General features: G+C 43.7%; 1 protein-coding gene and 1 long non-coding RNA gene across 5 annotated transcripts; one reads left to right on the top strand and one right to left on the bottom strand.

Moving 5' to 3' along the window:
- Window positions 1-591: 591 nt before the first annotated feature.
- On the bottom strand, window positions 592-1,939 carry LOC132206856 (histone H1-like). The gene has a single exon (XM_059641960.1). The coding sequence runs from the start codon at window positions 1,898-1,900 to the stop codon at window positions 1,262-1,264; it is 639 nt and encodes a 212-aa protein (XP_059497943.1). The 5' UTR covers window positions 1,901-1,939; the 3' UTR covers window positions 592-1,261.
- Window positions 1,940-4,420: 2,481 nt separating this feature from the next.
- On the top strand, window positions 4,421-16,474 carry LOC132206865 (uncharacterized). Of its 4 annotated transcripts, XR_009443212.1 has the most exons (4): window positions 4,425-4,599; window positions 5,406-5,486; window positions 10,776-10,857; window positions 16,262-16,474. It is a non-coding gene; the product is annotated as an uncharacterized LOC132206865 (long non-coding RNA). The 4 variants fall into 4 exon arrangements; XR_009443209.1 differs by lacking the exon at window positions 16,262-16,474 and having other exon boundaries at window positions 4,421-4,599; window positions 10,776-14,501; XR_009443210.1 differs by lacking the exon at window positions 16,262-16,474 and having other exon boundaries at window positions 4,424-4,599; window positions 8,491-14,501.
- Window position 16,475: the final 1 nt, after the last annotated feature.

The raw sequence follows: 16,475 nt of genomic DNA on the forward strand, positions 1-16,475 counted from the left end.
TCTTGCCGCTGTGTCTCCCTCAGCAGGCCCACACACAGCCCGAGAAAGGCCTCTCTCTCCCCGCCCCCAGGCCGCTCACTCCAAGTTCCGGGACCAGTTCCTGCTCCCCTCCGCCTCTGACCAACAGCCCCCGGTTCTCCCTGAACTGAACCCGAATCAATGCCGGTCTCGGAGCCCCCTCTGTGTCCCAGACTCACATCTCGATGTGCTGCTGGAAGGAGCCCGCTGTTCCCTCGCTTCCCTGGGCGCTGGTCTCTCCATTGCGGCCTGTTTCAAACAAACCTCTTCCACTCACTGAGTCAACACTCCTCAATGCCATCACTGGGGGAGGGTCTCACGCATGCGCTCCTTTCATCGGCTGCCGGCGTCTTGGTGGTTTGGGAGTAAGGAACGCGCATGCGCTGCTAACACACCAATTTGCTTGAAACCGACCTTGCCCACAGCGCGGACAGGACACGGGATCTGATCTGTCTGTAACAGGCAGGAGGGAAGCGCGGAGATTGATACAGCTCAGGCAAACTGATCAACCAGCCGTGTAACCGTGGGTAATCAATCTTATCAAACACGCCGAATTAAACATCTTCAAAGCGATTAATTGCAAAATCCCTTTTTTTCGGGACATGTTTATTTCTCCCAGATTGTAAACATTCCGAACACAATTTGTAATTACTGCCTGAAATGTCTTTCGCAGGTAAATGGGAGGAATACACCGTTAAAACATCGCCAGAGGTCCTATCATCAAAATTAAACAAATTAACATTCCTGGAAGGGTTAATGAGATGCATGTACTGCATTATGTAAGATTTGTGTCTGGGCAGAATTACAAGTCGCGGTATGAAATAGCCAGATGCAGTTCCAGTGACCCTCCCCATGTGATACCATCCCCATTCTCAGTCTCTGCTCTCGGAAATGTGATATTTCAGTTACTCGAATCAATTCAAGTTTATGCTGTGTCTGCACTCGGAACCGGGACAGGGATCATTTGAGAGATAGACGGAATTGCAGATGCTGGACAATCTGAAATAACAAGGTGTAGAGTCGGATGCAAGCCAAGCAGCACCAGAGAAGCAGGAAGAAGGATCTGGGCCCGAAACGTCAGCTTTCCTGCTCCTCTGATGCTGCTTGGCCTGTTATGGTCATCCAGCTCTGCACCATGTTATTTCAGGGATCATTCGATCCGGGCTCAGCTCTTTCCTGAGAGATGTGTCCGGCTCTGAGAAGAGCTTTTGGGTTCAGGTTGTTACATGTTACACGGACTGCTTCATTTCTTTGCTGCTTTCTTGGTCACTTTCGCTTTGGGCTTGGCCTTCGGTTTCCTCGATTTCGGGGCCGGCTTGGCGGCCTTGGGGCTCTTGGTCTTTATCACCTTCTTCATGGGAGTCTTTTTCTTCGGCGCTGCTTTCTTCGCCGCTTTCTTTGGCGTTGCTGCCTTCTTGCCGCCCGCTTTCTTGCCTGTTGCTTTCTTGGCTGGGGACTTCTTCGCTGCCACCTTCTTGGCCGTTGTTTTCTTCACGGCTGCTTTCTTGGCGGCTGCTGCTGGTCTCGCCTTCTTTCCCACTTTTGCCTTGACTGGATTCTTTGCGAGTTTGAAGGAGCCGGAGACGCCCTGGCCCTTCACCAGAACCAGGGAGCCTTTCGCCAGGCACCTCTTGGCAGCCATCCTGATCTGTGCATTTTGCTTCTCCACATTGACCCCGCTTCTCTGCAGCGCCTTCTTTATAGTGACCAGAGACGTCCCCTTCCGATCGCTGTTCTCCCCGACAATCTTCACAATCCGCTCGCCCAACCCGGGACCGGCTGGTTTCTTCCTGGGAGCCGCCGCCTTCTTCTTCTTTGGAGACTTGGGTTTGGTGCTGGCGGAGGCTGGAGGAGCCGTTTCGGCGGCTGCACTGTCGCTCATGTCGGGAACTCTGCGCTGAATCTCTCTCTGTCAGACTGAACTGGGTCAGCAATGAAGCTGCTGGTGGCGGCACTGAGCAACTTAAAGGCAGCGAGCGGACGGCGCGGAGACAACCTGCCCTCAGCTCCCTGCTCCTGCTGCCTGTCTGTGTTTCTCTCTCGGCACAAACTCTCCAATTCCTCTGCCATTCCGCATCTCCAGAGAGCCAGGCTCGATCGTTCCTGACCCTGACACGGGAAGGTTTGCGGCTGAAAGGTTTTCACTCGAATTGACGGCTCCGTTGTCGATTTTACCGCATTTTTTGCTGCACTGATCGCGCTGTCTGAGCTGAGCGCTGGCATTATCATCATTTTTAGACTGAAATCTTGAAATCAACAAATATATTGCCTTGAATTCTATCTTTAGGGTTTAGTGGAGGAGCAGGGGGATGATTTGAAATGAATATCTTTTTGATTTGCACAAGAGAGACGTGGAAATATCATGATATGAGCGGACACACAAGCACATTTCCGTGTGACTATCCCGCCCGCCCTTTTCCTACAGTCTCTCTGACTCAATATTCACATCCATACAGTCACAGGGCAGAAATATCTCTAAATGTACCTGCGGGAGTATGTACTTTCTCCCCCTTTCAGCCTGTGCTCCGGTACCCAGGGAATTAGTTGTAGTTTTTCTCCTCAGTAATTGTGAAACTCTCCGAGGTCTGTGCGCCGGAGATTCGTTCTGCTGCATATTCAGCTGCAAGAGCCACTCATCTGGTTTGAAGTTACATTGATCACCGAGATCAGTTTTTTTTTCATTGCAGTGACAATACTCAACATCGTTTCTGGGAATCACACTCATATAAACGTAAAGAATAGCAACTGGGCAAATAACACCCATCAGCCCTTCAAACCTCTCCTCCCACTCACCATGAAAATGGCAGATCATCCAACTCAATGGCTTGTCTCTTTTTTTTTTCCCCCACAGAGTCATACAGTGAGGATACAGACCGTTCAGTCCAATCAGTAGAGGCCGAGTATAATACCAAATTGAATTCGTTCCATCTACCTGCCCCTGACCTATTTCTTTTCAAAACTGTCGTGTTTATGCACTTCTCCAAATGTCGTTTTAATGTCATTATAGCCACGTCGACCATTTCGACAGGTAGTTTATTCCACATCCTTCCGTGTTCTATGTTTAAAAAACGCCCCTCGTGTCTTTTTTTTCAATCTCTCGCCTGTAACATTAAAATGTCCGCCCTGGTTTTCTATTCCCTCCATCCCAAACAAAGTTCAACGACCATTAACTCTGTCTCACCCCATCAGTATTTTACAAACTGTGAGAAGGTGACTTCTCAACATCCTACTCTCCAGTGAAAAAAAGCCCCAGCCTATCCATGAAAACACGGTGTGGAACTGAATGAACCTCGCAGGTCAAGCAGCATCTTAGGGACAGGAAACGTTATGGATCTTGACCCCTATCCATCCTTTCTATATGACTCGAGCCTTACATACTCTGCAAATACTAGTGAATCTCTTCTCAAATTTCAAAAACGGTGTTAAATAGCCCTCTAAAATGACAGTTTTGTAGACTGTAAAAAGACCACCATCCATACTCACGAATATATCCATTTGAAAGGGCTTGGGCAGTTGATGTGGAGGAACACCACCTTGATACTAGCCACGTTTCCCTCCAATCACCCACAATCCTAACTTGGAAATACGTCCCCTTGCCTTCACTGTCTCTGAATCAAGACCCTGGATCTACCTGCGAACTGCAATGTGGGCAGCACATGGACCAGAACTATTTTAGAAGGTGGCTCAGCACCAACTTCTCAATGGGGGAAACTAGGGACGCGCAATAAATGCTGGACCAAGCCAGAGACGTCCTCTTCCCAGGAATGTGCAAACCAGAAAAAACAGGTGGGTCATTCGTTGCGGTAACCCATTCATCACAAGGTTTCTGCCTGCAGCATACTGAGAATAAAATCAGTCATCAATTCCAAACTGGTATTTGCATCGGGCCCAGGGATATTATTACACTCCTCTGGTCCGGGTGTGGCTTTAGGACGGCCCACCTGACCCAGAAATAGGGAAACTACCTCTGCGCTGCAAGACTTCCCACAGCAGTTACATTCTGCCTTCGTCATAATGTCGCATTTATTCCATCGCTCTGTGAGTCAATATGGGACGAAGACCAGCAGAATTAAATATCACAGTTAACATGAGATCAGACGTGATTTTATTGAATAGTAGAGAATATTAAATGGGCCGAACGGCTGCCAGCTTCTCCGCTTCCCCACCAGATTGTGAGAAAGCCGGGGGGAGGCAGATATTAACATGACCCGGGAATGAGCTCCATTGGAGCTTCACAAAGGGCCAATGCCCCAGTTTGAAACACTTTATGCCATTTCCCCCACAGCCTCCATTCGCTTTGCTTAAACTGGGAGGATAGGGAATTGGGGAAGTAACCAATTGATGTTTGTTTCTGGGACACAGCGGGGAAAGCAGCGCATGCGTGATCCTTGCTATGCCCACCCCGAAAAAGCTGCTTGTTGCTGACCAGAGGAGCGCATGCCTGAAGCTTTCCGCTGAGCCGCTATTGAGGGGCATTGACTCAGTGAGTGGAAGAGGTTTGTTTGAAACAGGCCGCAATGGAGAGACCAGCGCCCAGGGAAGCGAGGGAACAGCAGGCTCCTTCCAGCAGCGCATCGAGATGTGAGTCTGGGACACAGAGTGGGCTCCGAGACTGCCATTGATTCGGGCTCAGTTCAGGGAGACCCGGGGACTGTTGGTAAGAGGCCGAGCGGAGCAGGATAATAAAATGTGAGGCTGGATGAGCACAGCAGGCCAAGCAGCATCTCAGGAGCACAAAAGCTGACGTTTCGGGCCGAGACCCTTGATCAGAGAGCGGAGCAGGAACTGGTCCCGGAACTTGGAGTGAGCGGCCTGGGGGCGGGGAGAGGGAGGCCTTTCTCGGGCTGTGTGTGGGCCTGCTGAGGGAGACGCAGCGGCAAGAAGCTGCTGCTGGGGGTCAGGCTTGTCGCTTTTAGTCTTCTAAACACTGATGGAAATTCATTGTTTGGCTGCTGTTTCACGCTGTTAGTTGCGAGTTTGCATTGAACCGTGAATAAAACAAAGCAGTGTGTGCAAACGGGCTCATCCCGCGAAGGAGAAACATAGCAGTCACCGGATTAAGAGTTTCCAGCAAAATATTTGAAATCGTGCCTGTTGTGCTTCCCTTCAATAGTTCGTGTATTGGGAGCTGGATATTGAACCGTGTAAGCATTCCATTCGTGGATCTGGTTAGCTTTTGTATCTTAGTAAATTGTTTTAGAATTTCGCTAAAAGAAAGAGGAGGAACCCGGGTTAGTTGTGTAACCGGACCCTTTTCTGTTCGACTCGTTGGCTTTAAAACAAGGAATTATCATGAGTATTCACGAAATTTTCTATTGATGAGCTTTGATATTTTGAAACTCGGTAGATGTCGATTTACGGGAGAATTCTCTTTTGTCTTTCTCCAGGCAATTATCTGATGTGTCAAGACAATGTCACGTTTCCGTGGTGCAACACCAAGTGTGACTAGCTGCTCCTACTAACAGCAGGTATGTTCCCACTGTCAGAGCGGAGACTGTGCTTTCCACAGTCGCGGTTTAAGTAAGACTCGCATTGAACGCAATTTCCATAAAGAAACAATTAAACCAGCGAACAAATGCCACCAACAAAATACAAAATGTAACCTTTTTTTTCCTCTTCTCAATATAAACTAACCCAGTTCCAGTAAAGTTTATCTTTGACAGCCCATTGTCATTCACAGCATTTGAAGAGAATAGATTGAATTTATGTCACAAATATACTCTCAATAACTACATTGAATTCACATTAAGCGAGGGTATTTTTATAGTTATAATCCAGGTATACAACCTGATCACAAGGTTTAGAGCTGGATGAACACAACAGGCCAAGCAGCATCATAGGAGCAGGAAAGCTGATGTTTCTGATGAAAAGTTTAGGCCCAAAATGTCAGCTTTCCTGCCCCTGAGATGCTGCTTGGCCTGCTGTCTTCATCCAGCTCCACACCTTGTTATCTCGGATTCTCCAGCATCTGCAGTTCCATTTAAGTCTGATACAAACAGATCAAGTTGTGACAATGACCATTATATGGAGTAGGTATTGAGTACAAATATGGAAGGAAACTTTTGATGTTTATCAGTGACTGAGGACAGAAATAGTAAACAAAAACAGAATTTTCTGGAAAAGCTCAGCAGGCCTGGCAGCATGCGTGAAGAGAAATCAGAATTAATGTTTCGGATCCAGTGACCTTTGCGCAGAACTGAGGAAGTGTTTGAAAAGTTAACCATGATTTCTCTTCACGTGCTGCCAGACCTGCTTTGCGTTTCCTGCAAATTCCATGTTTGTTTCTGACTTGCAGCACCTGAAGTTTTTTGAGTTTTTATTTAGGACTAAAATTATCTTTTGATGAATGATGTCCCATACAAAGACACAGAAATTAAATAATGTGAAATGCAAATGCACTTTCTCTGCCAAAGCCTGACAAGTAGAGAATGCAGCATGGTCTGTCAGATACAGAATAAAATTCTCCAAATAAATAAATGAAAAAAAAACTCAATATCCCAGTACACAAAGTGAAACTAAGTATCTCAGTAAAACTGGAAACAGCCTACACTGACTCACAGGGCCAGCTTTTTTAAAAGAAAAATAAGCTTGTCTGTCCATTTCTACATGATATCTTTACACTGACGCACTATCCAACACCTGGATTCATGAAAATGCCTCAGAAATACAGACCAAGTACGTGTCAGAAGCAGGCCATTCAGCCCATTGTGCTTGCTCTAGAACATTTGTACTCTTCAACTGTTTCCACAAATTGTTGGGAATATAATCTGCTCTCCACCTCCTTACCCCCTCAGACTGACAGAAAGCTCATAAACTGCAAATGGAAATGGGGTTAAGGCTCACTCTCTACGCCCTCATAACTATTCTCTCAGATTGAAGCACAGTCACAGAATATCACTGGTGGCCAGAGAATAAAACTATTTTGATGCACAAGAGTAGAAATTGATTATTTTGGATTGAGAACTTCACTCTCACAGTCACACAGCAAAAACTGGTGTTTGCAACAATTACTAAACTCACAAATGGACATAACAGAAACGGAAAGGCATACATTAATAGTTGCTCTTGTTCACGTTGCAGTAACTGACAAGAAAAGAATGATAATAACTCTCACATTCTCATTGTTCAAAACAGGAGAGGGGTTTGACAGTTAATAGGAGGGCCGTGGGAAGTGTTCCCCAACAAAGACGCCAAGGTGTTTGTGTGCGTAGTTCATTGAAAGTGGAGTCGCAAGTAGATAAGGTGGTGAAGCAAGTGTTTGCCTTCATTGGTCAGTGCATTGAGAATAGGAGTTGAGATGTCATGTTGTGGCTGTACAGGAAATGTTTTGGGTCCACTTTTACTGCTTAAAGTTCTGGCCAAACTGCTGTCGGAAGGAAGTTGTTGAACTGGAGAGGGCGCAGCAAATATTTACAGAGATGTTAGCTGGACCAGATGGTGTGAACTGTTTGGAGAGGGTGAACAGGCTCGGGCTTTCTCCCCTGCAGCGTCAGAGACCGAGGGGTGACCTTGTAGAGGTTTATAAAGTCATGAGGGGCATGGATAGGGTGAATAGCCATGGTCTCTTTTTCTCGGGTGGTGGAGCCGAAACCTTAAGGGCATAGGTTTACAGTGAGAGGGTCAATGTTAAAAGAGACCTGAGGGAGATTTCTTTAGTGCAGAGTGTGGGGCATGTCTGGAACAAGCTGACAGAGGTACGCCTTGTGGAGGGTACAATGATAAGTTTTAAACACCATTGGACGGGTAGATGAACAGGTCGACATGAGAGGGATATGTGCAAAATGCTGGCAAATGGGACGAGGTCAGATTGGGATGTTAATCTATTGCAGACCAGTTGGATGAAAGGGTCTGTTCCCATTCTGTTTCACTCATGGACGCTGTGATGCTCGAACTGATTCTGTACATAAATACAGATACTGCAAGGACAAGTCAGAGTCTGGGTATCCTGCAGTGAGTGTCTGGTCTCCTGCTTCCCCAAATCCTATCCAACATCTCATGTGATCAAGTCAGGAATGTGATGGTTTAGCCCCACTTACCCGGATGAGTGCAGCTCCACAAACACACCAGAAGCAAGATACCATCCAGGAGAGAAACACTTGATTGGCTCCACATCCGCAAACGTCCATTCCCTCAGACACCAATACTCAAGCAGCAATGTGTACCTTCCAGAAGATGCACAGCTGGAATTCACCAATGCTCCATAGACAGTGCCTTCCAAGCCCACGACCACTTCCATCTAGATACCACTGTGACACAGGGTGTCATCCAATACTTATGTGTTGCTTCAGTGAGAATGTCCCATTTCTTTCATTTCTCTGTCTGTTCTTTCAACATTGAATTAATACTTATGGGATAAACTTCAAGGTGAATGAATACGATAGTTAACAGCTCACTTGGATCAGATATTGTCATTGAACAGTGGAGCAAATTGAATGGGCCAAATTTTCAATCCACTTCTTTGATTCCCTGCAGGAGTGAAACTCCAGACCTTGGACAAAGACTCGGGGCAGGCAGAATTCAGGCCCGTGGCAGTATTTCGTCAACCAGTCACCAGATCATGTGGGGAGAGGGCCACAGCCACCCCTCTTGAAGATGCAGTTACATCATTAATTTTTAGCTCAGATTGGAAAGCGATTGATGACACTCTGATTCTCACAGTGGAATACAGTATTATACATTTTGTTGCAGTGATTCAATGCAACGGGATCACTGTGCCTTTCCCCTTATTCTATACAACAAATCCTTTGAAACTCCTAACTGAAGATGGGCCCTCTATTAGCCAGGCCAAGAGTCGCCACAATCACATAATGTTTAACAGACAATGTAATCACCAGGCCATGGGATCTTTCCATGCATCTATTAATTCGCTTTTCAAAGTTACTGGCTGTACACCTTCAGTCATGCCCCAGAATCGCTTACCTATCAGGCTATCTTGAATTCTGCTGTCAATTGTATTAATTTTGTGTCTCTATTAAATTCTGTTACTCCTCTTATTTTCCCACTGTCTGAATCATAATAAAACAGACAGTTGACTCCTACTAGGAGGCCAGGCAGCATCAGAGTATCAGGAAAGTTGATGCTTCTGAAGAAGAGTCCTGACCCACAACTTAAACTTTCCTGCACCTCTGATGCTGCCTGGCCTGCTGTGTTCCTCCAGCTCCACATTGTGTTATCTCCAACTGCAGCATTGGCAGGGCTTACTATTGCTGAGTTGATTCTTACGACTTGCTGTGAGATTCATGATATTAATTGTATTCTAAAGTGAGTTTTATTTAAAGCATTATGCTTACCCTACTCTTAGCTCTGTTGGAGCTAATGAATTGTGAGCCATTTGCTTCTTATTGGATGCACCAGGCATTCCTTTAGTGACATAGGAAACCTTCTGGTGACTAATTAACTTTCATACCCATGTTTGAATCTTCTCCCCTAATGCTTATATATAGATTTAGAATTACATTGAAATCCATCTGAAGGATCTTTAACTGGAACCAATTTCTTAATAGCGTGAATATTGCTGCAAGATGGAGTTATCTGCTGTTTTCATGATTAGCTAGGCCAGCTGTCTTTGGGATGATTGACACCCCTCGTCCTAACTAACTATATTCATCTAATGGGACAACATCCTTTCATTAAAGGGACTGAAGTCAATTGCTTATCAATTTTAATGAACTTGTTTGATTCTGTAGATTTTTTTATGAGCCATAATCCCATGAGTTCAACTGTTTGTTTCTTGCAGAATTTACTGTCCCCTTCAATCTTTGTTGCAAACCTTCAAACTGTCTCCAACAAATCTTGCAGCTGTTGTTTGTGCAATGCTCCCTTTTGCCTCGGAATAACCTCTTCTCCAAAGTACCATTGTGTCTTTGTTAAATGCTGGAGCAGGCTTTATTCATTCGTTCTGTTTAACCACGTGTCAGTCATAGGCAGCAGGGCTAGAGGAACAGCTTAGCTGCCAGCCATTCGGTGTCTCTTCGACTTGGGCAGCCCGAACATTGCTCATTCAATTCTGAGATAGCTGGAGGCAGGGAGTTATTAACATGACCTGGGGAAGAGCTCTATTATTGCTCCACAAAGGGCCGACGCCTCAGGTTGAAGCATTCTCTGCCCTTTTCCCCACAGCCCCAGTTGCTTTCTTCACAGTAGGAGAGAAGGGAATTAGGGAATGACCCATTGATGTTTGTTGTTGGGAATTATTGGGAAAAGCAGTCCATGCCATTGGTGGCCCTGCCCCAAATGCTGCTTGTTTGGCTACTGTTTCACACTGTTTATCGTCATTGTGCAAAGAATAGTGGAAACACAGGCAAGATGGTGGAAATATAAGAATCCTGTAAAGGATGCAGATTGGAGTCAACAGATTCTATGTCTCGAGCAAAAACATTTGAAATAGTGTTTGTTGTGCTTCTTTACAACAGTTAGTGTGTTGGGATCTGGTAACACAAACTGTGTCAATATTACAGCATCCTCAGGTAGCACCTTTAGATGCAGCTGTGCAATTGTTCAGTTTCTGGACCTCGCTGAGTTAGACCTGTGTTTGAATTGATGGCTTCAAAGAAAAGGCCGAAGTCTCACGATTTGTGTGATAGTCCAATAGGCTTATTTTAAAATCTCAAGCTTTTGGAGCTCTGCTGCATTGTCAGGTGAAGTTGAAGAAAAGAAACATCCTAATAATTATCAACTGAATGTACGTTAATCTGTTTGAGATTGTCAAACCTGGCTGATGCTGATTTACAGAATGTTTCTCTTCTGTTTTCATCCAGGCAAATACATGAAGGACCAAGACAGTGTATCATTTCCTTGGTGCAAAGCCAAGTGTGAGCAGCTGCTTCTCACAAACAGCAGGTATGTTACCGCTGTCAGAATGGATCATTTCCACAGGCGTCGAGCAGTTTGAGTCAGAGACACGGTGATCTCAATTTCCAGAGAAATGCATTCAAGCCAACAGTCAAATACAAGCAACAAAATACAAGTAGTTTGTTTTCTCTCTTCCCAATGCACACCTCCTCGGTTGCTATAATTTTCTTCATTCATAGCCTACTGATATTTACAACATTTTTGAAAAGTCACAGACTGAATCTTCATCTGAGACGGACACCGAGGAACTGCACTAAATCTGCATTTAGTAAGCATGTTTTTCAAGTTACTGTCAAGTGAAGAAATAGTTCATGCAGTTACATAGTTACTTCGCACAGTGTGAGTACAGATATGGAAGAAAACATTCACGTTATCAGTAACTGAGCAGGACGGTGTCTATGTTTTGACAAATTGATGTCCCATGCATAGAGAGAAGAATTAAATAATGTGACTTCCAAATGTGTGACATAAAATGGTTACTGAGAGCACATAACATAAACTGCACATGCGCGCGCGCACACACGCACCGACTTACTGAGTGATTTACAATGTATTCCAAATACATAGATGCACTGTTCCAACACACATTCCTCAACATCTAATAGCCATGAAGACCATGTACACTTCAAGCCTCAGCACATGTAACACTAAAAATGATTTCTACTCTCAGATTTCAGGTCAGAGAGCTAGCCTTCTATGAAAGAGACAAACAGAACAAAAAGTGAGCTCAGTTCTCCAATCTCCATGCACTCCCTGTAGGATTTAACTACATGGTAATGGCCATGGTCATAAATTAAGTATCAATTGTTTGCGACATCATTAAAAAAAATTGTGTGAATTTTTTGACATAATTACTTCCCATGAAGTAGTCCAAGTAGTAGATTGAACAAGAGATTCATTGTACCTCCAAATATCTCACGGTGTCTTAGACTGAGAGAGGTAACTGAAGTTTTTTTTTCCTTTTGTACAAACTGGAGGAATTGCATATCAGGACAAGTGTCAGATTGAAACCTATATTGCCATTGAATTTGTTTACCCCACAAACTGAATAGCAGAACCCACTGCCGAATATAAAGTTTTAAATCTACCTGAAGGAAATTAAATATTGACCTGAAAACAGGCAGAAAATAACATATGTTCAAGCAGATACCAAGTTTTTTGACTTACAATTAAGAATGATTCGTACAGTGAACTTGCAACAAAAATGTGCACATTAAACTCAACACATTCAAACCAGAGACTGACCAATATTAGAATAAAACTTAAACTGTACCATAGAATGAATATTGTGGAACATACTCAAACTTCAGCCGCACTGCTAGAGTTAGCGAATGGTATAAACACTGACGGTTTCACTTACAGCACCTTACATAGCTGCAGATAAAATCTTATTCATGTTAATGAGCAGATATTTGAACATCAAAGAAAACCTGCAGATGTTGAAAGAGCAATATTCAGCTGAAACTGACAGTCACAGATCGATAACTTCACTTGCACATTTACACAGCAGAAACTTGACAGGGAGAGAATGATAAATGCATTTACAAATCAGATAGCGACAGGTATAGCTTAATAATTAGTTTCTCAGATTTACAGGGCAGGGTCTGACTGGCAGAAATGAGAGAAAATACTCTCTCAGCCAGAGAGAAGAAAGTGACAATCACATATCATTGAGGCAGAGAGTAGTAGTAGAAGGGAGTTTCTCAAATTGGAGACCTGTGACCGGTCGTGTTCCACAGGGATCTGTGCTGGGACCACTGTTGTTTGTGATATACATAAATGATCTGGAGGAAGGTGTAGGTGGTCTGTGCAGCAAGTTTGCAGATGACATTAAGATTGGTGGAGTAGCAGATAGTGAGGGGGACTGTCAGAGATGACAGCAGAATATAAATAGACTGGAGAGTTGGGCAGATGGAGTTCAATCCGTGCAAATGCGAGGTGATGCATTTTGGAAGATTTAATTCAAGGGTGTACTATACAGTAAATGGAAGAGTCCTAGGGAAAATTGATGAACAGAGAGATCTGGGTGTTCAGGTCCTTTGTTCCCTGAAGGTGGCAACGCAGGTCAATAGTGTGGTCAAGAAGGCATATGGCATGCTTTCCTTCATCGGACGGGGTATTGAGTACAAGAGTTGGCAGGTCATGTTACAGTTGTATCAGACATTAGTTCGGCCACATTTAGAATACTGTGTACAGTTCTGGTCGCCAGATCACCAACAGGATGTGGACTGTTTGGAGAGGGTGCAGGGGAGGTTTACCAGGATGTTGCCTGGTATGGAGGGTGCTGGCTATGAAGAGAGGTTGAGTAGATTAGGATTATTTTCATTAGAAAGACGGAGAGTGAGGCGGGGATCTGAATGAGGTCTACAAAATCATGAGGGATATAGACAGGGTGGATAGCAAGAAGCTTTTTCCCAGTGTGGGGGACTCAATTACTATGGGTCCTGAGTTCAAAGTGAGAGGATGAAAGGTTAAGGGAGATATGTGTGGAAAGTTCTTTATACAGAGGGTGACGGGTGCCTCGAATGCGTTGCCAGTGGAGGTAGTAGATGCAGACACATTAGCATTTTTTGAGATCTATTTGGACAGGTATCTGGATGGGCAGGGAGCAAAGGGACACAGACCCTTAGAAAATAGATGACAGGTTAGACAGAGGATCTCGATCGGCACAGGCTTGGAGGGCGGAAGGGTATTTTCCTGTGCTGTAATTTTCTTTGTTCTCTTTATTCTTTGTATATCGATAACTACACTCTTGTCTTCACGTATCAGAAAACGACAGGGACAATGACAATTATGCACACATTCAGAATGCAAAATAACTGACAGGTACAGATTGATAAATATATGCACACATTATGAAAATGTAGAGATTGTGATCTATATTTGCACATTCACAGAAATTTGACATTTTTTTTGCAATGCACTCCCACATTCATGACGCAGGAATGGATGGGTATTGATTGACAACTAAACTCACATATGACACAGCAGAAACTGAGAGGGGCAGTTTGATAATTACAATCACATCTTCACGAGCAGCTACTGACAAATACAGATCAATAGCTACACCCAGTTCTTCACAAAACCAAAGTTAACAGGTACAGATTAATAACTAAATTCCTGTCTTGATGATACAGAAACTGCTAGGTACAGGTTTATAAAAATGCTCACACATTCCCCAAGCAGAAACTGACAGGAATATATTAAAAACAAAACCTCAGTTTCTGCTCCATGAATGTATCAGGGATAGACTGACAATTACACAAACACATTTGAATATTCTGATTTCAGATACTGACAGGGACAGATTGACAACTTCATTCATTGACACACACACACACACACACACACCCCTGAAACTGACAGGCAAACTATGATAAATGTATTCACACCTCTACAACTTTCTGAAGAAGGGCCCAGGCCCGAAACATCAGCTTTCCTGTTCCTCTGATGCTGCTTAGCATGCTGTGTTCATCCAGCTCTGTGCCTTGTTATAACAGATTTATAACTACACTGTCAGATACACACGGGAGAAACTGAAAGTTACAGATTGGTAAATATGCTCATGCTGGCATGCAGCAAAAACTGACACAAAAAAAAACAGCTCCTGTAAACCGTCATCAGATGGGTTTGAAAACATTTAACTGATCAATTCAACATCTAGCTAATAAGCATTCAGATATTTAGATTATCACCAGGAATTCGAACAGAACTGTGGGTCTGATTGCACTCTTGCCCTGAGCTGCACTACATTTGATCAATTTTAAAAACTTCAACTCTAATTGAGTGATGCACAGAAAGTAACTAACACCCGTACAGCTCCATGACTAGAACTACCTAATGCAAGCTTGTCTGTGCATATGTGTTTAGTTACTGATCCATGCATGTCAGTTGCTACCTGTTGAATGTGTGTGTGTAGTTATCAATGTGTCCCTCTAAATCTTTGGCAAATTACTTCTGTATTACACAGCAGAGACTGACAGGGAAACATTGGTCTAGACCAATCAATCATTGTAAAAATGGTACAGAACAGAAGGAGGTCATTTGGTGCATCATGTCCATGCTGACCCAAACACCCCCAGATGGGCATCACAATCACATCTTCCTGCACACATCCCATAGCCCTGCAGGTTTCATTCTATTATCCTTCAGAACTTGGTCCATATGTGACAGACCATCAAAAGAGGAGAGCCAAATTATTTTGTGAAGAATTTGGAAACTAAAATTTAACACTGAGGACCATTGGGTGAGTACCCAGGTTTTAGATAATGAGATTTTTTTGAAAAGAACCGTTGTTATGGAACAAGATGGACAGCCACACTCCATTGATCTTTCAATCTTCCTGCATTCGAAAACTGAGCATTTTAAATGTTTCATGTAAAGTGGAGAGCCAGTTACCATTTAAATTATTATTTTTTAAAAAATAAATGTCCATGATTATAAAATCTTCTAGCGTACAACAGAACAAAAAAATTCTAGTTCCACAAGATGAAGAATTTGAGAACAATCCTGCGATAAAGGTGGAGATGGTAGTTCCCCTGCCACCGTGATACATTTATGGAAATTGAATGCTGGCTGAATGGATGTAATTATTGGCTTGTTGTTTCTATCATTGCTGGCTTGGAGAGACAGGACTGTTTGCTGTGCTGTTGTTGTCTATGACTAGATATGTGTGAGTGATGATCATTTTGTATAGATCATGTATCTGTTGCTGGAGTTTAAATGGAACTCCATAGCTGTTAGTCCTTGGATCACATCTTTAGTTATGATGTCTGTATTTTGAAATAGTTCTGAGTCAGTCAGTACCTGTACCTGTCAGTCCATCCACGTGGAAACAAAGCAAGTAATATTACAGGTCCCGTCACACTTCCTCAGAACAGAGGTTCAACTTCAGAACATTCATTTCCATACTCATATGCTGATAGACTTGCTGAGATTTTGCAGCAATTTCTACTTTTGTTGCTGATTTCCAGCATCTGCAGTTCCTTGGGTTTTTCTCATTTGTCAGGCATGTGTGTTTGAAGTTGTCATGATTTGATAAATGTATGCACACATTATAAAAATGTAGAGATTGAGATGAATGAAATGACATGAATGGATCAGTAACTAAACTCATATGCACAGACAAGCTTGCATTAGGTAGTTCCAGTCATGGAGCTGTACGGGGGTTGGTTACTTTCTGTGCATCACTCAGAGTTGAATTTTTCAAAATTGATCAAATGTAGTGCAGCTCAGGGCAAGAGTGCAATCAGGCCCACAGTTCTGTTAAAATTCCTGGTGATAATTTAAATATCTGAATGTTTATTAGCGAAATGTTGAATTGATCAGTCAAATGTTTTCAAACCCATCTGATGACGGTTTACAGGAGCTATCTGTTTTTTCCTTCCTGCAGACAAACGCTTGAAGGAACAAGGCAATGTATCATTTCTTCAGTACAAAGCCAATTGTGACCAGCTCGTCCTAACAAACAGCAGGTATGTTCCCACTGTCACAGCAGAGAACGTCCTTTCCACAGTCACGGAGCAGATTGAGTCAGACACCGTTGAACTTTAATTTCCAGTCAGACATGTTCAAACCGACAATAAAACAACACGGAGGAATGCCAC

The sequence above is a fragment of the Stegostoma tigrinum genome, chromosome 44 (assembly GCF_030684315.1).
Source record: "Stegostoma tigrinum isolate sSteTig4 chromosome 44, sSteTig4.hap1, whole genome shotgun sequence".
Classification (NCBI taxonomy): domain Eukaryota; kingdom Metazoa; phylum Chordata; class Chondrichthyes; order Orectolobiformes; family Stegostomatidae; genus Stegostoma; species Stegostoma tigrinum.